The 12,087-nt window shown below is 46.9% G+C and overlaps 1 protein-coding gene across 2 annotated transcripts in view; it reads right to left on the minus strand.

Moving 5' to 3' along the window:
• Window positions 1-10,808, minus strand: part of FBXW11 (F-box and WD repeat domain containing 11) — a 76,825-nt gene extending 66,017 nt beyond the window's left edge. Inside the window, exons 1-2 of one of the 2 annotated variants that reach the window (XM_086621365.1) lie at window positions 10,751-10,789; window positions 2,046-2,125 (exon numbers count right to left, since the gene is read on the minus strand). Coding sequence is in view for 1 of the 2 variants with exons in the window: in XM_086621364.1 (XP_086477490.1) it covers window positions 10,751-10,795 (45 nt within the window). In the remaining variant the exon portion in view is untranslated. Of the gene's footprint in view, window positions 1-2,045; window positions 2,126-10,750 lie in introns of both variants that reach the window. The other variant, XM_086621364.1, reaches the window with a different exon arrangement.
• Window positions 10,809-12,087: the final 1,279 nt, after the last annotated feature.

Here is a 12,087-nt window from a genome sequence, read left to right on the forward strand (position 1 = left end):
GCGCTAGCACTGCCAACTGAAATAGTAGAAACTTTGAGTGAATACGTTAAACACTTAGAAAAATGCAGCTGAAACTTGTCTAAGATGTTAGAAGTTGTTTTAGGCTCTTTTCTGTATGAAGCTTTTAAGGATGAGGCCTGACACAATCTAAAAATAACATTAACCCCACCTAAAGGTCTAGTACAGACGAGGCAGCACGCGCTTCGACTTGATGAGTCCAAAGGCACGTGAAGTCTGGGCTCAGCACACAATAAAATGCTCACTTCCCATTCAGGGTTTGTGCCTCCAATGCTGCAGAGGAATATTTCATTTACATCGCCTCTGACAGCTGACTTACATTTTACTTCTTGAAACGTAAGACTCAAAACCTGGGCAAGAACCAAGCCTCCAACCTGTATATACTGCACTCAAGTTCAACTTGGCTTTACTACTCCTCAATAGGACCGTTCTGTGTTCCAAAAAGTTAAGCAATATTAAATATCATAACATCAGGGACCTTAATCAGCAGGAGTATACATTTGTGCTTCCTCTTTTCCCCCCCCCTCCTCAGTGTATTTTTAATTATTTCCTCTTTTCAGTTTTCATCGTTAAAGATGTCAAGTTCACTTCTGCCTCCTCATTCTCTAATTTTAGAAAAAGGCACACCCTGAATAGCAAATATACCACAGGAAGATGTTATTTTGCACCTTTAACTCCAAGGTGAGTCTGATCAGTGCGTGGGACAAATTCAATTTGATATGAGATGAGACTGCAAGAAATGTGTCAGACTAAAGTTAATGAGTATTTCCCTGAGATTTTCTTTGAGGAACTACACTAAAAAAACATGCCCAGGACTTCTCCACCCTAACCAAATAAAATTCAAGTACTCAAAAATCGAACCAGGAAACAACAGTATCCTGTACACAAATAATCCATTATATACATACCCATCAATTAAATCCAGGTATAATTTTTGCACAAAATACCACGCCAGCAAAACAAACAGAGCTAAACAATGCATGAGATCAACAGCACCTACAAGAGTTTCTTCTACAGTAGATTAAATATTGAGGCCTTAATGTTGGCTTTAATAGCTGTCTAGAAAAGAGAACACTCCGGCAGCTTAGTGTTATTGCTATTAACATCAAAGGGAATCGAGGCACACTGCTTTGTCCTAACTTTAGAAATAAGTTGCCAAGTTCATTAAAGCACTAACAGTAAAGCTGGGCATTAGGAGAGGTGCAGGTCTCCCGTTCACACCAGATGATATTTATCTCGCATAACTTCATTTTCCTATCGGCCAAGGACCCAGCTTTCCTTCCTAACGCACACAAACACCTTCCAAACTTGTCTCCAAGATAACACGTTGCGGCCTTTTACAGTCACTTCAAAAATCTCAGATGAACGGGACTCAACATCCAACCACGCTGCCCTACTCTGAGATAACTATAACTTTGAAGCTCCTCTTGAACACCGTGCCTTACAACTGGCTCAGCTATGCTTGGAAAACAACTCGGAACAGAACTTCACGTTGAAGTCTCATTAAAGGATTTAAAAGGCTGACTCAAAGTGCTGCCCACAACAGAATTTCAAACAGCATTTCACCAGGATAAAGCTACTGGAATTCGTACTACGAGCAACTAGACGAGCTCTCTAAATTTTTGATGAACTCATCAGAGGACATGGCTAGAAATCAGAGCAGATGGCTACTGCTTCCCTGAACTCGACAGAAGTTCAACGAAGACCTTGGTAAGGCGTTCTCCTTCCAGAAGCAGGATTTGTAAACCTTTTGCTGAGTGCCCCTGTGCCTGTAGATACTGCTTCCCAGCTCCACAGAAGGTAAGTTCACTGGATGTTCCCAGGTTTGTTTTTCAGAGTAGATCTGCGATTTCCTAATAAACTGCACGTGTATTTACTAAATATGCCCTTTCTCACCCTAAGCTCAGCAGCCAACTTGGTGTGGTCTAATACTTGAGGGACATTAAGCAGTTAAAGCAAGATACTGAATTTGCAGACAAACTCATCTAAGCAGAAGCAGCGAGATATAGTACAGGGTGACATCTTACCTGAAACTTTGTTTCTGGGCTTCAGATCCACCAATCCAGAATGAAAGGGGATTCGAATGGGTTTTCCTTCTCAGACTTGTCTGTTAAAAGAGAGCAGCCAATCATCTTCAGCTTGGTGTATCTACTCCTTTCTTGAATGAAATCCCAATTACGTACTCCTAACGCTGTTAGGGAGACAGGGCAGCCTAGGCACCTTACCGCTCCGGTCACAACTACGTTAGTGGGATTGGTGGATCTAAGACAAAGAAACGAATTTACGGACAAAAACGGCTCTTTCCCCTGCCCTGAACTGCTCAATACACAACAAGTGTTTGGGGGCTGCAGCTCACTTTGCAAAGATGAAGGAATCAGAGAATTGTGAAGTGGTTTGGGTTGGAAGGGACCTTAAAGATCATTTAGTTCCAACCCCCCTGCCATGGGCAGGGAGAAGATGAGAAGAAACTACAATGCAAACGCCAAAGCTTCAACCATCAGCGTACACCTCATACACCTGCTCCATGAACTGCCAGAAACAGTAATACACAGGTTATCAACACAGCCTGACACAGCTCTCCTAATCTGCCATATACATGCTCTAAAGCACTTTATCACAATGATCATTTCCCTGTTTCCAGACTCAAAATTATCTGACTTGCCTTACGTACCTGCAGCACAAAGATGGAGTCTTCAAGACACTTACGATCTGAATGACAGCGCTGAATTCAGTAAATTTTCAGTACCACAGTGTCTTCGGAAAACAATCTAGAACTTGAAGACAGTCAGCCAAGACACGCTGCTCCCAAGACAAGAAAAAGTCACCTCTCACTGAGCAAGACGATCAAAGGCCTTCATCCAGCACTTTCAGCAGTACGGCTGGAGCGTAAGTGACTGATGTTAAAGCTGCTTTAACAGTAACATCTCAGAGAAGACGGAGTCCGCGGAAAGCTCACCCCATGTGCATAACAAAGCGTATCCTAGTGCGCCAGACTGTGCGCCTTCCAGTCAGATCTTCAAAAAGTTTGAGATGTGGCCTACAAAATTCCACCTAACAGCAGCCAGAAGGAACAGCAACGTTTTCTAGAACATAAGGCTGCAAGACCCACAGAAGAATACGTCACCTCTGTCTCTCACCCTTTCTTCTGCTCTCCAACCCCTCCGGAGAGCTGAACCAAGGGTTCTTCGGCCTCCACAACTGTGCCCCACATCTCAAAGCACCAGCAGCTTGAAGAAAGGTTGGGAGAAACTGCCACTGCTCAAACTGTGCCAAGAAACTGTCTCGATGAGGACGGTCATGTCCCTCACTGCCCAGAGCTACTCAAAGAAAGGAGTATCTTCATCGTGGGGCAATTTTCTGCTTTTCTACTACTAGCAAAGCAATAGTCCATTAGAAGGCTACATTTCGAGGGCAAAGCAGCACTGTAAGCCTGACACCATGTCCAACCTATGATTTTTCAGGCTGCCAAGTAAAGTGATAAGATGTCAAGGCATATGACTCAGAATTTTAAGAGTACAATACAGGTCAGTAAGAAGCCAGCTAACAAAATTATATAAGTGTACTGATTTGGTGTTGGAAGGAGAGGCACTTCACCATGAAGGTATTCCTTAGAAGCATTTGCAAGTGTTACAGCACAAGTCTGATTTTTGTCTCAAGAAGTACTGGCATGATGGAGACGGCCTGAATATCGAGTTTCCCTGGCTAGTCCTTCACTGCCCGAACAGGATTGCCTAAAAAATTCTCTCTATCAAACACAAGCTGTAATTGTAACAAGTTTTGCAAACAGATTCCAAGTATACATTTCTAAAGAGCTATATTTGGTCTCAAATCTTTAAATTGGCTGGACTGAAAAGGACGGATTTGAACACAGCACCATCGTGCAAGTCACCCTGAAATACAACCACACACCTCACAAACAGGCAAACAATGCAAGTTGTCACAGCTTCTTTTGTACCAAAACTCCATATTCAAGAGCTCAACAGCACGAAACTAAGAACGCAGCCCCACAACTCGTACCACTGAATATATAGTTGTGTTTCTTCTTCTAAGTCGATGAACAAAACAAAATTTTGTAGGTTGCCACAGCTAAAAGTTGACCCAAAAAGCCTTTTTTAGCAGTTTACCTAAAAAGCACATCAGACTCTTCCTAGCTAGCAGCTACCTACCTACACCTTACAGATTTCTGACTGTATTCACGCAAAAAATGGGCCTGGGAAGCTGAACTACTCTTTGGCCCCCAATAAAAACATTAATTTCCTGGGGTAGAAGTACAGGAATGCAAGTCCTGAAGGAACCTAGATTAACAAAGCAATGAAGAAACAACATGCCTTCAGACGTTCCCTTGTTAATTTAGCCTGCATGAGAAGCAAATTAAGTTTCCAAAAAGAGTCAGTGCTTTTTTGTTATTAAAACACAAATGGCATTACACTATTTTTGCATTATCAGGTCTCGGTCGTGCACTACTCACGTTGGGAAATGTGGGGTAGTAGTACAGGAAAACAGAGCAGGCTGTCAGAGGCTGCACCATCAAGCTCATAAATACACCGATAAAGTGGTGAAGGAAGGGATTTTCCAGAAAAAGTGGATTTTCTGTGAATAATGAAGTACTATCAATACCATGAAAATCAAACCAAGAAATCAGATTATATAACAACATAAACAGTGGCATTAGTATAAAGAAGACATCACCCAAGAAAAAGGCCAGAATGTAAGTATTGTTATTAATCTGCACTAAGCAACTCAGTAAATATTCTCATTTCCCTTCAATTTATTTTCTCTCTTGCAAGAAAAAAAAATGACCTGTCACAGAGCAGCCCTCTTATAACCACGGTCTCTCATTCTCTCCCACACATCATTCATTCCTCCTGCACTGGCACGTTTGCTGCAACATCCATCTCATTTCAAACCCATCAGCAATCTCACTTTGCACGCCGCTGCACAAGCACTCAAAGCAGCACAGGAAGACGAAACTGAAAACGCCGAAGCAACAGTGACCTCTAAACTCCACGGCAATAAAACGCAAGGCATCAAACAACAGACATCAAGTTGATCGTACGAGTAGCCAAGGTGTTTTAGAAAACACACGTGAAATGAAAAGGTAGATCCATCCTTCAAAGAACATTCCCAAGTCTCTCTAAGGGTACAGCTTGTAACAAGGCAGTCCGTTTTCCTGAGATGCTGCTGCAACGCTCGCCGGTGATCCGAATTTTTCACACCGTTCAACAACTCCGCCGAAGGGATACAGCCAGCACGGTGTGAAATGCAGAAGTGGAATGCATGTGCTTTACAACTTTTTAAAGGAGCAACCCAATAGCACTTCAGAGAGGGCAGCTGGCGCACATACCAGTGTGCCTACAGAGATGGGATCTCATTCCACAGCAACACCTGGGCACCAGATTGACGAGCACAATTCAGGACCTCCCAGTCCCAAGCCAGAACTCACGGGCAACTCGTCGCCCTGAGAACTACGCAGCGGTGCTCACGCACACAGAAAGCTAGATGGGCGTCTTGGGCAGCGAGGGAACCTTCTCTGCGGCATCTTACTTGCTCAGCATTTTTGCAAAGGTTGGAAAATTTCATAACGTTAGACAATGTAGCTGCATCACGAGGCCAAAAAATCTCTGCCTCTCAAATGAGATTTAGAAAGCCTTCGATGAAACATCGACATTTAGTCTCCCCAAGAAGGTGTACGTTTCCCCTATTAAAAACTAATTCAGAATTTTCCCAGAGAATGAATACAGCATCTGCAGTTTTCCTTCATCTGTATAAACTGCTGGCTGCTGCCATAATGATCACAAGCTTCAGGTAACTTTTCTTTGTATTCTCCTTCCCTTTGCCACTCCATTTCCCCACTCGGTCTATTGTTCCATCTAACCCTTCCCAAAAGATACTGCTTTCCATACTTCTGTCCACTTCCCTCATTTCATCATCACTCTGCTGGCTCTAAACGCAGTTGCCTTGCTCCAATTCATTTTCTTAAGCTCTTCCTTCCCGTTTTCTGCACCACTGCCAAAGTCACAGCAATGTATTCTCTTTATATTTGCATCTTTCGGCTTACAGGCACTTTGTGAAATGTGACTGTCGCTCCGACAGCCTCTGCAGCAGCACAGATCTTACATCCCCTGCCCCAAAGGCTTGTCTGTGCCTTCCCAGCAGCCCCTTAACCACCACCTCGTCAGATATCTGCTCTAGCCATTTCCCTTTTCTCCCCATGCATGAAACCATCCAGGACGCCAGACACGCAGCTCAGCTCTGCTAATTTAGCTACTGAAGATTAGAAAAAGATAACTGCAAAGCAAATAGATTGTTATCCTACTGAAGATAGTTCACTACTAGTTTACACACAGGTTTAAAAACATCTTACTAACTCTCCATCTACTCCCAAGGCTTTCATTAAGCATCAGTCACGTTGGAGCTAGAACAGTACCTCCTTTGTTTCAGATGCAAAGGTGATCATTGTCTCATCCATCTGTGATCTGTGTCTCTGTTGCTACTTAGGTAAAGTAAACTCTGAAGGATTCCTCTAAACATGTGGAAAAAAAATTCACAAAAAGGCAACTGCCTGCTTGGCTTGCAATGATTGAGACAGAGAGGGAGGGAAAAAGCCAGAACATCACAGCCCTACCGAGATACATACAGCAGCTGTATTCTGGTTTCCAAACAGAATGAGAAGATTTATTTTGCACTGTAAAGCTTTCTACAGTTTGGGGGCACAGCCATCTCCAGTTGCAGTAACCCAAGTGACTTCAGGTACCGCTGGCATGATTTACAGAGGCTGCTGCTGCTGGCAAGGCATGCCTGTGTGAAATACCTTGTTCTGGGACAGTCACCTTTTGAATTTGAAGACCTTCAGCTCACATCAAAGTTCTGCCAGAAGAAGCTGAAAGACTTTTGGCAAGATATTCGATTATAGTTCTTCATTTATTATTTACAGAGGCACTTAAACTCCGGACGCTTTTATGAGAGACAGAGAGAGACATTGTAGACAGTAAAGGTAGTATATGAGGAAGAATATTTTTCATATATATAACTTTCAAGACACAAATGATGACTCAACGTAAACAAGTGCTTGTCAGTTTTAGTCCTAAGCATGGTCTTTCCATAACCATTTCATGCCACTACCACGGAGGAGTGCTGTATTGGATTTAAACTGCCAACTCTGCAGCAGAGGGATGTGTGTTTGGGCAACAGCCTGTGCATCAAGGACACACTGGCAAGACAGATGATAATAAGCTCAGTAAGTGTGAGAATTTACACACAGCTGGTTTCCTGCTTCAGCAACCATGTCCCATAGGTGTCTGGTGGGTACAAGAGGCTGGGAGCAACAAATTTTAGGGGTTTTTTTATACACTATCCACATCTTATGCTGCACACAGCTCAGCCCACAAACACATAACTTGTTAACTTGTCTAAAAAAATGTATTTGCCATACTTACATATTCTTTTACAAACATTTAATACAAACTAAGAAGCTAACCACCCCCCTACTTTGAAAGTCTACTGGTAAAACAAAAGTATGGTTCAGTGAAGCTTTCTGAGAAAATGAAAAACACAAGGCTTTTATCAGTTATTGAAGGGAAATACATCTAATGGATTTGATGCGACTGAACAATACAGATTTTATACACAACTCTGAATTTGCAGGTAAAAAAACCAAAATTATGTCACAAAGCATTGTTGATGGTACTTCCCCTTAAGAAAGAAAAAAGTACGATTCTCTCAAAGAACAAAAAGGTCACAGTTATCTAATTTCACAGAGAAAAATCGAAACCAGGGGAAGAAAGAGCCCTTTCAATCATTTTGGCTAGCCCTCCATCTGTGCCAGATGACGTCCTCACTACTCATTTTCTCATAGTCTGCCCACTCACGCAAAGCTTTTAACTGAGACAGCGCAAGCACAAAGGTATCCAAACTAAACCCAACCCTGTTGGATACACTGTTAGCCTAAATCTGGACCTCCCACCATCAACCCAAGTCCAACTTGGAGGTCTCATGCCTCTTAAAATCACCTCCACAGGCAACGGGTATTCTGCCTGCAGAGGCAGACACCATCTGCAAAGGAAAGCCATGGAATGCCATCGCTAAATCAATTGCTGGTCACCATTAAAATGGGTAGATGACATGATTTACAAAACTAGAACAAGACATGTAAAGCCTTGGACTGTCCTAAAAGACAGTGTGACTTCAGAACACTCGCTAAAACTTCATAAGGCAAACGAAAGTTGCCACTCTGAAACCTCAAAATATTTCTCTTAGATTCCGGCTTTGAAAATAGAACAGCATTATTTCCATGACTGATTTTTTTCTTTAAATAAATGCAAACGATCTATCCAGTGAAGGCACAGCTGAGGGCTAGAACCTCATGTTCTGAAACTTCTGGGCAATTAACACGTTGACACGTTATCTCTCCTTTATCAGCCAGTCAGAACTACATTGTATTTTCTCCTCACAACTTTCCCATCGTACATTTGCTCCTGTATTTACTACAGATTCATCCTGGGCATTGCAGGGAAGTGATCGAGTACCCAAAGCGCACCAAAAGCAATCTCCTGTATTGAAGAGGGGCATAAAACATCCTGCTTTTAGTAAACAATAACATTCTTAAAAAGAAAAGCCTCCCACTCAGGCTGATGGGCTAAGATGATCCCTGGTTTTGGGATGTTTGCCACCAGGAATAACAACCAGCACCAGAGTTAGCACATAACACTGAAACCACTGACTGAAAACTCTGTCAATAAGGCTTCTGCTTTGTGTATTTAAACAAATCTTCCGGAGAATCCGACCTTCTACAACACACAAGAAGGTAAAACTTTCGAACCAGGTCTTCATTTAGGAATGACTTGCAATGATTTTAGTGAGACATTTACACTCAAACACCAGAGTTTCGACGTAAGCCTTCACTAAGGTTGAAATTAAACTCAACTACATTTTACAGAGTGCCATTTTCCTACTGGAAACTACAGAATTAAGTGTCCACCTTATTAAATTTTTATATTTAATAATTTCTTATGAAAGAAAAATTTCCTACTAGGAATAAAATCTCCTGAAATCTCCTACTAGGTAATAAAAATCTAAGTCACTCCATCGATATTTGCAGCAATTAGCACATTTCCCAGGTCCGACTGTAAACAGAGGATACAACAATTATCAGCAAAAGTTACACTTGCTTCTGCCTGCTAACGGTTTGGCCCTGAACAGAAGAGACTTCTAAAACTGGGAAAGCATTTACAAAAAAGTGAGCAAGATAGTTTAGCAAAGCAAACGTACCTTCCAGCCTCAAACGCTACTTTAGCACCTTGCATAACCCCAGGCTGAGGCTTATTAGTAACCCTCTGCTCCAGGTAGGAAAAAAGCCACTAGAACTGCCTTGACACCTCGGAAATTTAGCAGACATCTTCTCTGTAGACGACTCCTCCTGTAACAGACACCTGCACAGCTGCCCCCAGCCTTTATCCCGGACGCCGCAGTCCACTGACGCGGAAACGGTTCTGATGTCAGCCACGGTGACATCAGAAGCTCACCGAATCGACAGGGACGAGGACGGGGGGCTGGCTGAGAACAGCTTCTCGGCTGCTGGCCTCAGCGAGCAGAAAATAAATACAGAAAGAATCACAAAGGGTTGTGTTTTTTTCAGTTTCACTTTTTTTTTTTTAAATTTCTACTTCTTGAGAGCAGGCAACACTCGAAGAAGCTATGTATTTTCCAAATCAGGGAGTTCAGCAAGAACTCTACTGGCTAAAAAAAAGCATTTCATGTCTCCACTGAACCCAGCTCACCTTCAGAGCGTCTGAAAAGCAAGTTTTCGCATTTTACCACCCAATTCTGCAGGACTGCATGAAATTTTGTATGTGAAAGCAAAACACGCTTATAACAAATAAATCTGAAGATATTTAGTGATTATTCCTCTCTCTGCACTCCTAACTTCATTTTATTCATCCCTAAAGGCAATAAAATTAAGCCCCCCTAATATCTGGCTACAGACATCAAAGATTTGCTTATATTAAAAAAAAAATCCACACACAACCCACCTTCTATTGCTTCCATCTGTCCGCCTCCCTCTCCACTAACCCAAATTTAGCGGCGCAAGCGTTAATTAGGGGGTATAACAAACACACCAATTAGATCTAGTTAGCTAATACCGTGTCTGCTGGCCCGGAGCTCCCGCACCGGTGCTGCTGCGGAGGGCCGGGAGCTGCCTTCAAGCACCGGCCCGAGCGGAGGCCCCGATCCGCACGCTGCGAGTTCCAACCCGCCCCCCGCCCCGCAACCGCCACAGGCCCCGGGGGCTGCGGCCGGGAGGCGCGGGGAGGTCCCGGCCGGGAATGAGACGCTGCAGCTCGGGGGGCACCGGCAGCGCGCGGCGGGGGCGGCTCAGTTTCGGTTTTCGCAGCGTGCCCGCAGCACCCGCGCCCCCCAGCCCGGCCCTGCCGGCTGCTGACGGTTGGCTTCTCTCGTTTTTAACGACATCAAAGCGCCCGTCACGCCCCGGCCTGCACCGGGGGGAACGGGCCGCGGGGGAAGAGGGGAGCGGAGCCGATCCCCCCACCCCCCCGCGGGGCTGCGGGCGGAGCGGGCCGGGCCTGGGCCCAGGGCGGCCGCGCCGGAGCCACCTTCGCGGCGGGGGCGCCGGACCCCCGCAGGCCCGAGCGCGGCGGCGGGGCCTGCCGGCGGGCGGAGGGCCGGGAAGGGGGTAGGGAGGGGGGGGCCTGCGCGGGGGGCGGGGGCCACTCACCATCAGCTCGATGGTCTTGTCCTCGATCACCGAGTCGGGCTCCATAGCGGCGGGCAGCTCCGCCGCGGCGCCCCGCCCGCCCCCGCCGCCTCCCCGCGCCCGCCAGGCCCCGCCGCTCCACCAGCCCCGGCCCGGCCCCCCCCAAAACCCCGCCGCGCCGCCGCGCGCATGCGCGCCCTCACGGTGCGCCCGCTCTTACGTCACGGCGGCCGGACGAGGCGAAGCGCGACTTGGCGCCTCGGAACCGACTACAACTCCCGGCGTGCCCCGCGCCGCCGCCGCCCGTGGCTGCGGGCGGCTCCCGGCGTGCCCCGCGGCGCGCGCGGGGTATGCTGGGAGCTGCGGGGGCCCGGTGCTCCCGGCGGTGACCCGGGGGCCGCACCGAGCGCGGGGCGCGCTGCCCGGCCGCCGGCGGCACCGGCCTGAGCGGCAGGGGGCCCGCCGCTCCCGGGGAGCCGTACCGGCACCAGAGCCGCGCCTCGGCCCGAAGGGGAGGGTGCGGGGGGCTCAGTGCGGGGAGGGCCGCGGAACGGCGGCCCCGCCTCCCGCCGCGCTCCCGGGGACGAGGGTCGTTCCCGCGGGCTGCGGGACCGGACGGAAAGAGCGTTAACGGCTGTTGGGCTCCGTGTGTTGCCGTGCCTGCCGGTGGAAGGGCGAACAGCGCGGGGAAGGTGAATCCTGGGGAATCCGAAGCGCTGGGAAACCGCTGTGAGCCCCCGGCACCCCCCCGTGCTCCGCCCCGCTGTCTCACCTTGCTCCGCTGCCCTCCGGCCTTTCGCTATCCCGACTTGCCTGGCACGTGAACAAATCCCAACTGATGCCTTTATCCTGTGCACAATAAATTCGGTCTGTGCCAGTCAGCCTTAATATCCCGGTATCGAGCCAGGAGTCGGCTCAGTTTTGTTTTGCCGCTGCTGCACCCAGAGCAACAAAGGGAGAGTGAAACCTCCGGCAGCCAGTCCCTGGGAGAATCCCCACACAGCGTGCACCAGGAAGCGCCTCTCAGATCCTTTTCAGAGAGGAAATTGGCCCATCTTTGTGCCACACCTGAGAGCTGTGTTCTCCTGATTAAAAATTGGAGACACACGGGGAGCAAAGAGGACCAGCTCAAAAGGATTGGAAAAATCAAGCTCAGAAGGATTGATTGTTGATGTCATGGGAACGTTTCTGTTGGGGTTCATGAGGAGGAACAACATTTTCCTAAAGCATGATGCTTCCGTTGGTTTTGTAGCTCATTGCTGCAAACTGTTACAGCCCCTCTGACCCAGCATCATCTTGCTGGTGGAGCTGGGTGTTACCCGCTCCGTCCCAAGTGAGTGAAAAACCCAGGAGAAGTT

The sequence above is a fragment of the Tauraco erythrolophus genome, chromosome 16 (genome assembly GCF_009769465.1).
Source record: "Tauraco erythrolophus isolate bTauEry1 chromosome 16, bTauEry1.pri, whole genome shotgun sequence".
Lineage (NCBI taxonomy): Eukaryota > Metazoa > Chordata > Aves > Musophagiformes > Musophagidae > Tauraco > Tauraco erythrolophus.